The 14,312-nt window shown below is 34.2% G+C and overlaps 1 protein-coding gene and 1 long non-coding RNA gene across 4 annotated transcripts in view; one reads left to right on the top strand and one right to left on the bottom strand.

The window, feature by feature from the left end:
* Window positions 1-14,312, bottom strand: part of ZNF654 (zinc finger protein 654) — an 83,504-nt gene that overhangs the window by 145 nt on the left and 69,047 nt on the right. For 2 of the 3 annotated variants that reach the window (XM_070367891.1, XM_070367904.1), the window contains 4 exons: window positions 13,954-14,156; window positions 13,207-13,346; window positions 6,169-6,310; window positions 8-2,929 (listed from right to left, as the gene is read on the bottom strand). In XM_070367891.1, the coding sequence (XP_070223992.1) occupies window positions 452-2,929; window positions 6,169-6,310; window positions 13,207-13,346; window positions 13,954-14,156 (2,963 nt within the window). In that variant the 3' untranslated portion in view covers window positions 8-451. Of the gene's footprint in view, window positions 1-7; window positions 2,930-6,168; window positions 6,311-13,206; window positions 13,347-13,953; window positions 14,157-14,312 lie in introns of those variants that run through there. The other variant, XM_070367897.1, reaches the window with a different exon arrangement.
* The window catches only part of LOC138987242 (uncharacterized), an 80,185-nt gene that overhangs the window by 9,337 nt on the left and 56,536 nt on the right, over window positions 1-14,312 (top strand). The window contains exon 2 of the long non-coding RNA XR_011463709.1: window positions 553-634. This is a non-coding gene — a long non-coding RNA (uncharacterized lncRNA). The remainder of the gene's footprint in view (window positions 1-552; window positions 635-14,312) is intronic.

Below are 14,312 nucleotides of genomic sequence, written 5' to 3'. Positions count from 1 at the left end.
TAAAACAGAACACGTCTGTTAATTCATATTTTATAGATGTTCATCTAGTATTCTAAGTTAGATTTCCTGTTTGTTTATACCCTTACTCATTCAAAGAATATTAATATTAGTAGAAAAGTATGTTCTTCTTTAGCTCAGTTTTTCAATTATTTTGTTTTTAAAAAATTTTTGTTTTTGTAATAGAGGCTCAGCTTCACTTGTTTTATATTCTGGCATGCAGATGAAAAACATTTTCATCATAATTAGTTTGTCTTCAGATTTCTTATTACATAAAAACATAGAATGAAGAAAAGCCTCAGGTAGTTAAAATGTATGATCCAAAAAGTATGAAAAAACTGTGTTTAAGTTCTGGCTTCCACAAGTTCATAGGCCTATGCCTGTGCAAATTACTTGTGAATGTCAGTTGCTTGATATATAAAACAGGAACAGAACCTTATGGTGGTTATATGGATTACACGAAATAACGTATGGAGTAGTGCTTTATTATCTGTGTTATACAAATGTTAATTTTTTTAACCTTATGACGATTTATGGCATTTTCTACTTCTACAGATATACCTACTGAGAAGACAGCAGACTTACTTTCATCATCTGAATCAAATCCAAAGAGGGTCTGACATTTCTTTTGTGCAAGGTGAGCCTCAAGTGCTTCTGCATTACAGTAGGTGGTCAGGCATTTGCCACATCTTAATCTTTTCACTGATTTTTTACAAACGTTATCTTGATCAGAACAGGCATCTACCCTATCAGTCAGAAATTTTCTGCGTTTTGGCATACTAAGGTACCGTTCATCAAGGTAACTGGGAGGCAATGGTCTGACATATGGCTTTGTTAAAATTAAGCCATATGAAGTGTGTTCGCTCGTCGGATTTGGTTTGGAAGGTGCCTGAGATACTGGCAGGGTATTGTGTTCTTGTGGTACAACACTGGGTAAAATGGAACCGTTTTCTGTCCTGATTCTATTTGTATCAATTTTCAAAGCAGGATCTGATGAAACTAAAGGTGTCTGCTCTATTCCACTGTGTCCATTGACTAAATCATTAATACTACAATTATTTTCAGAATTTGGTTCTATGTCAGGCATCTTTTGGTCTGTCAAGCTTGTATCAGAAACAGTGTCATCAGAATGTTCATTTCCATTCTGAATTAAACTGTCTGTTTTCTTTTCCATACTTTCTATACATGTCTTTGGTTCTGTAATATCTTTCCTTGATTTGCTAGTAGAAACTGGCAGACTAGTAGTCTGTCTCTCATTACCAGATGAGTCTTTTTCCTGATGATTAGATTTTGAGTCTGTAAGAACATCCCAAAGAATTGCTTCACTTGGTTGTGCAGATGATTCTGGTGTTTTACTTAAATAATGCTGAGCTTCATGTTCATATAGCAGAGGAAGATCTTCAAAAAGCTCATGGCATTCTGGAAAACTACACTGAGCTTGAAATATCCTGTGACTTTTTGTGTGCTGAGCAAGTTGGAATGGCAGCTTAAATGATTCATTGCAATTAAAATGCAAACAAAAATACACATTTGGATAGCTGTGTCTATTAAGGTGATCTATAAAATGTTGAGAATCTTCAAATTGCCTTTGACAAAATTTGCATTTTCCTTTGCTCCACTTCATTACTGTTTGCCGCACATTTAAATCAGTTGGATGTACAGTCCTTGCATGCTTATTCAGAAATCCAATTCTTTTAAATATCCTGACACAGCCAAGAGCAGGGCACTTAAAATTTCCTTCTTGATCTGTTGCATATATGTCTTTTGGATGGCACACAGCTCCATTGATTTTATGAAGTACTGAACTTTCTTGATTCAGGTCATAGTCATCTTCTTCATAATCACCTTCCTCATCTTCTTCCTCCTCATAGTCATCCACACAGATAGGTAATGGCTCTGAGACATTATTTAAAGAAGTATCAGGGCTGCCATTTTCAGTAATGTTTTCAATAACATCTTCTGATACATTTACAGGAATTTCAGTGAATTCACCCACATGTGCAGGGATGACGTCTTTGTTTCTGTCACTGGAACCAGTAATAGTCTCTACTTCCAAATCTTTATTATCAGAATTCCCATTTTCAAATGAAATGAAAGTATCAGAACAATTCATTTCTTCTAAAGCAGGATTTTCTTGATCCTCTTGCTGAGCTGCAGCAATTTGCTGTCTCTGTATTTTCTTAACGTGATTCTTTAAATGCTTCTGCATAAGTCCTCTGTTTCTAAATTTCCTGCCACATATCACACATGAAAAACTACCCTTTTTCTGATGAGCCTGGGCATGCCTTACAATGTGACCACCTAGAAATTCCTTGTTACATAACATACACCGATGCCTTGGGACATTGTGATCTACTCTGGAAGCATTAAGAGCTGTAAGGTTTTTCTTTGCGTTAATAGGGCCTTTTGGTTGCACTCCAGATATATCATCAGGATCAAGCTCTCCAGGGCTCCGATCTGTAAGAGAGTCAAGCCCTTCCTCTAAACTGTGCTGATCCAATGCCTTTTTTACATTACCTGCAGAATTTTCCAGTGCACTTTCATTTAGAAATCTAACTGCTGACTTATCACTCAGTAATGCTACACAGTTTTTCTTAATCATTATGAAGTTCCAGAATTCAGGATCAAAAAACAATCCCTTTTTCAAAATTGGAAGTAATTCAAAACGAACACGATTTTGAACACTACTTGTGCCTTCATTGTATTCTTCATCTGGACGTTTGTAAAGCTCTTCAACAGTATGATAAGCTTCCAAGGAGCGTTCAAGAAAAAATATCGAGAGTGCACAAATCCTGAGAATCTCCAAATCATTTGGTAAAAAATGTGCAATTGTTTTATAAATTAGACATTTAGTTTTGGGATCATCATGAAGATCTAGTTGTAGAGCACAACCACATATTTCAACACAAATTTGTAAGCCTTCTTCTTCAACCTGTAAAAGAAAAATTACCACTGAATACCTTCTAAAAAATCAACACTTACTAGTTTATCTTTTTAAAATACAACTCTGAAACAAAAGCTGAATAAACAAACATAGCATTCTAAACATGCAATTTTCTTCAATGGGTAGCCTTGTTTACTCTTTTTTAATATATAAATAAATTTTTATTTATTTTACTTGAGAATAACCTGGAAAAGATAGCATTTTAGCTTCAATTTATTTAATTTTCAAGTTTATGAGCCTTACTAACCATAATACAAAATATTATAACCTTATGGTGATTAAAATATAAATGCGTCATAAACTTATGGTGATTAAAGTTTATTACAAATCTAGATTTTTTAAAAAAAGGATGGGTTATGGAAACTCATTCATAAAGCTGCACTAAATAATATTATTTTACTTATTAAGTAATATTATTTATCAAAATAAGCAGAGAAATGTAATCCATATAAAGAAGGCAATTACAAACTTTCCAAATCAGTAAGGTATCAGAATAATGAACGTACTGAAAGTTATCTGAAAAGTACTCAAGCTTTGAAACTTTTACTGATGACTCAAATATAACTGCATCAAGCTTTTAGTTGGGAATTTGTTGATTATCCACCTGAATTCAAGTTATAAATAATGCCTCTAGTGATTTGGAATGATCTGCTCATTTGAATAGAAAGAGATAAAATAGTCTGTTTTTAACAGTTGTGTGTGTGTATCATATCGGCTGCATATGGTAAATTACGGATGGCGGGGGGAACACAACTTTGCCATCCTCATGTCCTCTGAGTTCCTTACATGCTGTGTAACCCTTACTTACAGTTCTACAAGCAGACCTTAACTTTGCATATCACTTTACCTAGATGGTAAATTCCTACCTATCTCCTACTCAATCTTTGAGAATCCTAAATAGCAGGGACAGTATCTCATGTGGTTACTATCTTCTGTGGTTAGCACAGGAGTTGGCATATAAAGACCTTTGAATAAGTGTTTGCAGAATGAATGAGATCAAATATATTATACCAATTTTAGTCTTCTGTAAATCTACCATTTACAACTTGGAATCCTTTTCTGAATTTAAATTTCTTATTTCTTATTGTTACTTATAATTTCTAATGGTCAGTTACAAAACCTGCATAAAATTTTCCAGATACAGCAAATGCAAATCCACTACTTCAAGACAATTCATTCTTTTTCTCCAAAGTTCTATCTACATCCTCTACCTTTCTTCATGAATTATAATGTACTTAGTTGCTGAGGTTTAAAAAAATTTCAGGATCATCACAAAAGTGAACATGCTAAGGCTACTTTCTAACCTGAAAGCCTTTAACAATTCCACTACATTTAGGAATTGTTTCAAGTTTTAGTGTAATATTCAGTCCCTTCTGAATCTCTAGCAACCTGAACCCCACAGTAACTAAACTCTTTGATTAGTTTCCCCATCCACACTCTCCTGTTAATGCCACTGGACAGTTATGAGAACCAAATAATAAAATGAGGAAAAGAGGCTCTGTAAACTATGAAGTCCTCTACAAATATTAGTATTATCCTATTCTACCATTTAACACCCAGCTGAAAGCAGCCTCCTTTGTGAAGCTTTTTCAGATACGCTATCTGTAACGTCTCCTTCTGAACTCATACAGCATTCATTACCTGTGCCTCCTTTCACAGCACTGAGGCATATGAATGATCTATTCCATCAGATAAAAATGTTTTTAGTAGAGTGTATAAGAAATTAAGCACATTTTAAATACTTACTTCATCTTTGAATTTTTCTTATCATGTATTCTTAGGTTGACCATGCATGTGACATTGAGAAAGTTCTAAGATAATTGACTGAACTTCACCTATATTTTAAACTTTCTGTAAGAGTCTCTCAGTTTTCGGTGAAAAGTGAAAGTTTTAGTCACTCAGTCATGTCTGAGTCTTTGCAACCCCATGGACTGTAGCCCTCCAGGCTCCTTTGTCCATTGGATTTTCTAGGCAAGAATACTGGAGTGGGTTGCCATTCCCTTCTCCAGGGAACTTCCTGATCCAGGGATTGAATCCAGGTCTTCTGCACTGCAGGCAGATTCTTTACCATCTGAGATGAGAATCATTTGTTTAAAAAATATAGACAGAAATCTTTATTTTTAGAAAAGTTTTATAGGTGATTCTGATGCACTTCAAATATTAAGTGCAAAATTTGCACTCTATAGCATAGATTTTTTTTTTTTTCCCATTTTTTGGTGACATGAGAGGTTAACTTTGATGATGCATTTAAATGACAAATCACTATTTAATAATGAAGCTATTAGTGTAGTTAGCTAAAAAGAACCTAAAAAGTCCTCTGATGCAATGCTTTATATCATTGGAATATGATACAAAACTTTGTTATCAGGGGAATATGATCATTACATGGTCATACATCTAATGAGTAATGCAGTAATAAATATGATAAATGCATAAATGTATAAAAAATTAAAATATATTATTTAATGGATGCTTCCTTATGTATTTAAAAGTAACCCACATAAAGATTCAGTTAAATGGAGCTATCGAAAATGTAAGGTAGCTTTATCTTTCCTATCTTTGTATTCAAAGTTCTGTTAGTATTTGAGGAGAAAAAGTAAAAAGATCTAAGGATCTACTTTCATGTGTATATAAGAATCTTATGTAGAACTGTACACACTTGCCAGTAGCCCATGAAAAACTTGCTTCACAAACAGGTCATGGATTTTTACTCTTATTTTAAATAAACATTTTAAAAATTTGTCCTTAGGTTTCAAAAATGCCTCAGAATTAATTGTTCCTTTTCATTCTAAACATCAAACTTAAAACTATGAACTGTATTTCTCTATGACAGTGAATTAGGTATTACCTATAGTTACACAAAGATCATCTGCAAATTAGTTAAGATTATATAAACAGGATTTAGAATAATGTTAAAAGTGACAGGCTTATTTAATTTTAAGAAAAGAGAGAACAGCTTCTTACAGAAGCAAGTTGTTCCCACATAAAACTTCACGTAACACTAAATTGGCTTTTTATCTCTTTTTTTTTCCAGTTATTTTCATTTACGTATAAGCTTTGTGTCTTGGGAGTTTGAGGTTAGGGGGAGGGGAGTATATAATATATGGAGAACGTGGCCTTAAAATCTTTCTTTACTTCAATTACATGATCAAATAAATTTTATGAGATGCAAGTTTCCGTGAACTGTCATTTAACTTAAAATGAAGGGATAAATATATACTATTTACCTCATCTTTAATGATTTTCATGAAAGGAAATATGACTCTCACATTAGTTGCTGTTCTTAAAAGCTGGTAGCACTGATCTACAAAAACTTGTTTTGAAGGATTAGACTTTAGCTGAAGTTTACTCCATATGAAAATCAACTCCCTGTAAATGAGAAAAAAGAGAAATATCAAAAATACAGTTTATTCAAATACAAACATTACCTGTCTTTCCTTTATTCTGTAGTGCCCTGCCTGGGATGTATACAAAGTGGGTGTAAGTGGATATTACGTTAACTCCAAGCTACTTCCAAAGCTACCTGTTTGGGACTAACAGAAGCTGGGGGAAAAGGAGAGATCAGAAATTACGACTTGCAATGGTACAGAATGTATCCCAATCATATGCCAACAAACCTAAAGCATCTCTAGTACTTGATCAAAACACATTCTAATTTCAATATACCAATATTAATGAGATTACTTAAAAAAATAACTTTGACCTTTAAATTAATATCCACTTGCAAATTTAGAAATCAATGTTGTACTTTCTGCAAAGAAGAAATGGTTCATACTTTTAAGATACCAAAAGTACTACATATTAAAAGTATTAAGTATATTATAGCACTGATTCTGACATTTTATGTTTTATACCATCTACTCTTCCATTACAGTGTAGTACTTTTAAAGGAACAAGCTATGGACCATTTAAAATATTTCACAGGTAGATTCTTTTCTAAAATATGGAGGGCAGAGGAATCTGGTGTGCTGCAGTCACAAAGAGTTGTACACGACTAAGTGACTGAACAACAACAACAGGAGCGAGGAATGGGTTCTGAGACAAAGGAAATTGTAAGGTATAGTTGAAATGTTTGGATATTAAATTTCAGCAAATTAGAATTCCTTGAAAAGTGTCATAAAAGTTACATAAAGCATCTTAGTCTAAAAAGTATTAAAATAATTGATGAAAATATATTTCTTTTAAAAGCAATATACTGATTATATACTTTGAGCCCAGCACTTAAAGCTATTAAATCTAAGGACAGTTTGACTACTATCATGAAGGTGCACATACTCTATTTAGAGAGACAATACAGAGAATACAAAACAAAAAATGATGGCAAGCAACACAGAAAGTAAAACCAAAATTTCACTTCCATTTCACACTAGCTGTGTGGGTGTTCCTAAGTTTCAGTTTACCGTCCACTTTTTTTTTTTTTTGCACACAGAATTCCTTTGAGAAGCTCATGAGGTTTCATAACATGCTCCCAAATCTCTAGCTCTGACTTCTCCAGTTTGCATAACTGGTTATTTCAATTTAGACTGGTTTCTATCACTTTAATCCATTTCAGTTCAGTTCGTTGCTCAGTTGTGTCCAACTCTTCGTGACTCCATGGACTGCAGCACGCTAGGCCTCCCTGTCCCTCACCTCCCGGCATTTGCCCAAGTTCATGTCCATTGAACTGATGATGCCATCTAACCATCTCATCCTCTGTCGCCCAAAGACACTAAATATTCCTCTAACCTGTTTGGTTTTAACCTGTTTGTTTTTCATAGTCTCTAATTTTTATTATACTTTTGCCCACAATTTTATCATTCTCAATGTTACCACCTTAGACCCTTTAATTTTCCATATGTACTTCTATAGGGGTTGCTAAACTAATCTGCTACCAGTCTCCTAGATTATTTCATTTAGTACTTGTTCAGTGTGCTTTCTGGTATTAAAAGCAACAGAAACATGGGTTTAGGAGTCAGAAGGATCAGGATATGAATCCTGGGCATTCTTCTAGGTTGGTTTCCTCAGTGTCAGTTAATGTGCTTTATTTATTCTCTTTTTCATTTGTTGATTGCTCTACTTGGAAAATAATTATTTCTAAGATGAGCTTATCTGTCAAAGTCCTTATCAAGTAACTCTTCATGAAAACTTTCATGAATACCCCAAACTAAAGTGATAATTATTTCAGAACAGATCTTATCTGTCTTACTGATTTCATGCCTTTCATAAACTTCCTTGTTTTAGAAGGCCTGTTTCCTCACATATTAATGCATTGTAAATCTTCTCAATGACACACTGTATGGTGGAGCTAATGGAAAAGAACAGGGATTGAGAATAAATGAGACCTCTCACCAGGCCTGCATCTCAATCAGGTATTATATACCAATTGGGATGGTACGGCCCAGTCCACAGTGAACCATCATTTTCTAAGAATAGCCCTAATACACAGGGTTGGAAGCTCAGTGGCCATGCCTTCTATATGACCCTCCTCACTATTCCTGAAATATTAATCTAAGGATGGGAAACTGACCTCAGTTCAGTTAGAAACCCTGGAATGGTCTCAACTCTAAACTATGAAGCCTGGGGAGTGTTGCCATTCTTCTGGTCTACAAAAAGAAAGACTGAAGCCAACTGGCAGATCAGAGATACTTTTAAAAAACCCCAGCAATCTCAACATCCTTGTTAGCAGTTATTTTTGAGGACCACCCATATCTCTGCCCTTGATGTGGCTTGTGTAATATCCCAGTATTCATTCAATAAATGCTACCTTTTCCCTGAACCAGTTATTCCAACCCCATTTTGTTATTAATAGCTGTGTGGCTTTTACTTCTTTTATCCAGAATTTTCTTACACATAAAAAGCATTAAGACAGATAAGTGAAAACATCTAGGTAAAATGTCTAGTATATACTGATGTTTATTAAATTGCTCACTGATAGTCTTCTTTATGAAGACCAGAGGGAAACTTTAATGAACCTTCTGTTTTCTTTTCCCAAAAAGGGTCCTTACAAAAAACATAGCACTGGGACTTTCCAGTGGTGTAACAATCCGCCTTCCAGTGCAGGAGATGCAGGTTTGATCCCTGGTTGGGAACTAAGATCCCACATGCCTTGGGGCAACTAAACCCCCTCACCGCAACTAGAGAGCCTGCATGCTGCAGGTTAGAGAGCCCGCACCCTTAAAAGCCCGCGCACCACAGGTAGAAAAGCCTGCAGGCCACACTGAAGAGTCTGCACGCCTCAATGAAGACCCAAGTGCAGCAAATAAGAAACAAAAAGCCTCACAGCACTGACTTGGTGTACAAACACATTTCCCAGGTAGCTCACTGCTAATATAACCATCAAGTTATCTAATTGCAGAGAGACTATAAAATGATTTATAGCCACCCTTACCACATAGATTTTTTTCATACTATACCCATTTTATAATAAGTAATATTTAATAGTAGAGGCTGCTCAGGTTTGAATCTTGGCTTCATTTACCCCATAAGATTGCTGGAGTAAATGAGATAAAAAATATATAAAGCACAGATTAATGAAAGCACTCAGCCAATACAAGCAGCTGTTATTATTATTTTATTATTGATGGTGAGAGAACTAGATTAGTAGCTTGTTTCATTGGCTTGAGTCAAGAATAAACCTGGACTGTACATCGAGTTTTGTCCTCAGAAAGGGGAGATGAAGAACAAGCTGAAGACCAAAATGAAACAGACAACACAGACCTTGTAAGCTGGAAGAATCCTGCTATTTAAATTACAGTGAAAATCAACTTTTACAAGAAAGAAGACCCTAGCACTCAGAAATATAAAGGAGAGAGGTAAAAGAAATAAGAGGGCAGGCAATCAGAACTCAGCCTACTCAGAAGAAAGGACAAAGAAGCAGGCTAAGGAGTCCTTTTTTGTTAGGCAGCTGGGAGGCACACACCCACCTTCTATTTTTAGAAGGTGACTGTGGCCAGGAGCAGGAAAGATAGGCTCTGTTCTATTTTTGAAGTTCTTCTCTAAAGAGTAGAAATTGGTTAGCCAAGAGAAGAAGAAAATAAAATGTTTTCCTGGTCATTTTTTGGTTTGTTTATACCAGTTTACTTATAAGTATGTCAAAATGAAAGACTAAAGATAGTCTTAAATAATTTAATAAAGCCAAGGGTAGAGAACATTCCTATCACCATAGAAAAGATATATTAAACAGTAATGACTATACACTGTTTCAAAATAATTACTATCAAGAAATGATAATACTTTGAAAACTACTTAGAAGTGTATGTTTTAACCACTATCTCCTGATCCTCTTCTCTATTTGCAACTCCAATTTACATAGTACACTTTTGAATAAAAATTTGTATAATCTAACTTACAGTCCCACAGAAGATAAGTCCACTAGTTTCTAGACCTAACTCTATTAACTAGCTTTTGACTCCATCTCTGAATCTAAAGATTTTAGTCTATAACATCTATATTAAATAAGTTTATCTTTACACCTCCTTCAAGCTATTCTTTTAAGTATCTAAGAACTTAAAATTTGAAAGCATTCATTAAAAAATATTTATAGCCCATACCATTTCATATTATTTTGTTAGGTAAATGAGACCTAGTTTTCTCTCAAGAATTGGTGACATGTAAAAGTGGTAGTATTGTGTCTGTGTGTACTGAGGTAGAGGAGGCAAAAGATATTAGGATTTTTTTCTAATTATTTTTGATTTTATCTAATAGTAAAATACTCTCAAATTAAATAGTCTTAAATTAAAATACTCTCAAACCACATTCTGAATTACATGATTACTTGGATCATGTAATTGGATGCTTCATATGTTCTAACAACTTTTTAATGGCTTTTTAAATGCTCAGAAAAACTAACAGTCACATAATATCATTTATATTAGCACCCCCTCACCCCCTAAATGAACTACTTAGCTATGAATCTAGCAAAATATGTATGAGATCTACATGAGGAAAACAAAAAACTCTGATAAGTGAAATCAAAGGAGTAAATAAATGAAAAGATAGTCCATGTTCATGGACAAGAAGACTCAATATTATCAAGTTATTAGTTCTTCTCAGCTTAATCTACAGATTCAACCCCAATCTAAATCCTGGTAGTTATTTTATGGATATGGACAAACAGATTCTAAAGTTGCTATGGAGAAATAAGAGACCCAGAATAGTGAATATAATACTGAAGAACAACAAAGTTGAAGGACTGATACTACCTAACTTCAGGACTTAATATAAACTAACATAATGAAGACAGTGTTGTACTGGTTTAACAATAGACATATAGATCAATGGGAGAGAACAGAGAGCCTAGAAATATATATACATGCTGCTAAGTCACTTCAGTTGTTCCGACTGTGTGTGACCCCATAGACGGCAGCCCACCAGGCTCCTCCGTCCCTGGGATTCTCAGGCAAGAACACTGGAGTGGGTTGCCATTTCCTTCTCCAGTGCACGAAAGTGAACAGTAAATACAGTCAATTGTTCTTTGACAAAGAAGCCAAGGCAATTTGGAGCAAATGGAGCAAATATCTTTTCAATAAATGGTGCTCAAACAACTAGACATTCACATTTAAAAAAAGATGAATCTAGACACAGATCTTGTGTGTTAAGTGGCTTCAGTCATATCTGACTCTCTGCAACCCTATGGACTGTAGCCTGCTAGGCTCCTCTGTGGGATTCTCCAGGCACAGACCTTACACTCTTCACAAAAATTAACTAAAAAGGAGGGATCATGGTCTAAACAGAAAACACAGAAGACCTTATGTATGGTGATGCCTTTTTAGATATAACACCAAAGACATGATCCATGAAAGAAATAACTGACAAGCTGGACTTCATTAAGATTGAAAACTTCTCTGTGAAAGACAGTATCAAGTCACAGACTGGAAAAAAATATCTGTAAAAGACTCATCCAATGGACGACTGTTATCAATATACAAATAACTCTTAAAACTGGACAATAAGAAATCAAATAACCCAATTAAAAAATAGACTAAAGATCTTAACAGATACCTCACCAAAGAAGGTATACAGATGGCAAATAAGCATGTGAAAGTGTGCTCCACATCATATGTCATCAGGGAAATGCAAACTACAACTAAATTAAAACAACAATGAGATACTACTACATACCTATTAGAATGGCTAAATCTGGGACACTGAAAATAACAAATGTTGGTGAGGATGTAGAGCAACAGGAACTCTCATCCATTGTTAGTGGAAATGAAAAATGGTACAGACACTTTGGAAACCAGTTGGTCAGTTCCTTACAAAACTAAAAATACTCTTACCATAAGTTCCAGCAATCATGCTCCCTGGTATTTACCTAAAGGAGTTGAAAACTTATGTCCACACAAAAACCTGCACACAGATGTTTATAGCAGCTTATTCATGACTGCCAAATCTTGGAGGCAACCAAGATGTTCTTCACTAGACAACAGATAAATAAACTGTGGTACATCCAGAAAATGGAATATTATTCAGCACTAAAAAGAAATGAGCTATCAAGCTCATTTGAAAGCTATCAAGCTCAAATGAAAAGACGTGGAGGAAACTAAAATGCCTATTACTAAGTGAAAGAAGCCAATCTGAAAATGCTGTATACTATATGATTCCAACTATATGATACTCTGGAAAAGGCAAAACTATAGAGATAAGGGGCAGAGGTGGGAGGGAAGAGATAAATAGGTTGAGCAAAGAGGATTTTTAGGGCAGCAAAAATACTCTGTGTGATATTATACTGATATATGTCATTATATGTTTGTCCAGATCCATAAAACAATTAACAGCAAGAGTGAACCCTAAACATAAACTGGACTTTGGGTGATTAATATATGTCAATGTAACTTTGTCTCTGGTTAAAAAAAAAAAAAAAAGTACCATTGTGGTGAGTGTTTTGATAATGGGGAAGGATATGCATTTGTGGGGACAAGGAGTATGTGGAAAATGTCTGTACTTCCCTCTCAATTTTGTTGTAAACATAAAACTTCTCTGAAAAATAATCTCTTAAAAAATTTAAAACTAACACTCTAAATGTAATGTAAAACATAATTATTTCATTATAACACATTTCTTAAATATTAACACTGTTTATTACTGGCACATGATCATTTTCTTTTTTAACCCTTAGGTCTTACAACCCATTGTTTCTTGCACAATAAATGTGTGTGTGTGTGTGGGGGGGAGGATGGCTTAACATTTTCACATAACTTTTAAAAAAATAAGGTATAAATTCTGCTAACGAATTCTCCTTCTGCATCCCATCTCACCATTTCTTTGTCTGTATTATGAACACTTACCAGATACAGTACATATCCCCATTCTGGAGCTGTGAAATAAGAAAGGATTCACAGAGTTGCAAGGCTAACATAGTCTTGCCTTCTTTTTCAGTGTTACAGATGATATCAATTCCACTCTTACAATCAGTTTTCAGTAAATGCTATAAGATGGAAAGAAAACTCAGTTCATATCATTAAAAATATCTAGAAAGATAGTTGTAATAAATGTTTAAGCATTCAGAAGAATTTAGATTTCTAATTTTCTTCTACAAAGACAATGAATTATACAGAACTATTTTTATGGTTTTCCATAGTTTCACTATATATAGCACCTACAGTTTATAATGATTACTTTTAACCTCAATGTCCATAGCTTGTAGGTACGTAGGGTCCATATTAGGAAAAGATTAATTCTTTCATCTTAAAAAAACACCAAAGTAACAAACACTGGAATTTAATTTCTTAGCATTTTAAGACTGGAATTTAATTTCTTAGCATTTTAAGATGCAAAATCCTGATGCTTCTCAGTTTTTATTTAACCTGTCACACCAGAAACTCGCTCAACATGAATAATGCTTATCAATGAAAATTCTAATTTCATCATTTGTTAATATGAGCTAATTCAATATGAGCTTAAAAATGGTATCAAAGGGAATAAATCTAGATAATGTAATCTTACAGCCTTTGATAGTACTGTAAAAGGAATTTACCAAAAATGGGCTACATATTTTTTGGTAAGTTTAATAGGCAAACAATCTCAAACAATACCTCTCGGAATAGGTGATCTTCTACAGGTGACATAAACAGACAGGTGAAGAGTGCTTGATGGAAGTACAAGTCTTTACTGATTTCTGGGTGATTTATACAACATTTAATAAGAGCCATTGCTTCAGGTATGCGTTCACAAGCAATTAGGTATCTGGCACGTAGTTCAAAGAATAGTGGATTTTCAGAACTTAAATATTTGTTCACTATATTAAAAAGAAAACAGACTCTTATTACTCTCAAGAAAAGACTGTCTCAAACATTTTTCTTTGACACTTCAGCACTAACATGTAGTATCTAATTAAATTAACTATTTAATTAAATAGCATTTTCCTTATTAGGAGTTTGTGAAAAGAATATAT

The sequence above is a fragment of the Bos mutus genome, chromosome 1 (genome assembly GCF_027580195.1).
Source record: "Bos mutus isolate GX-2022 chromosome 1, NWIPB_WYAK_1.1, whole genome shotgun sequence".
Classification (NCBI taxonomy): Eukaryota; Metazoa; Chordata; class Mammalia; order Artiodactyla; family Bovidae; genus Bos; species Bos mutus.
This window is presented reverse-complemented; position numbering and strand designations above follow the sequence as displayed.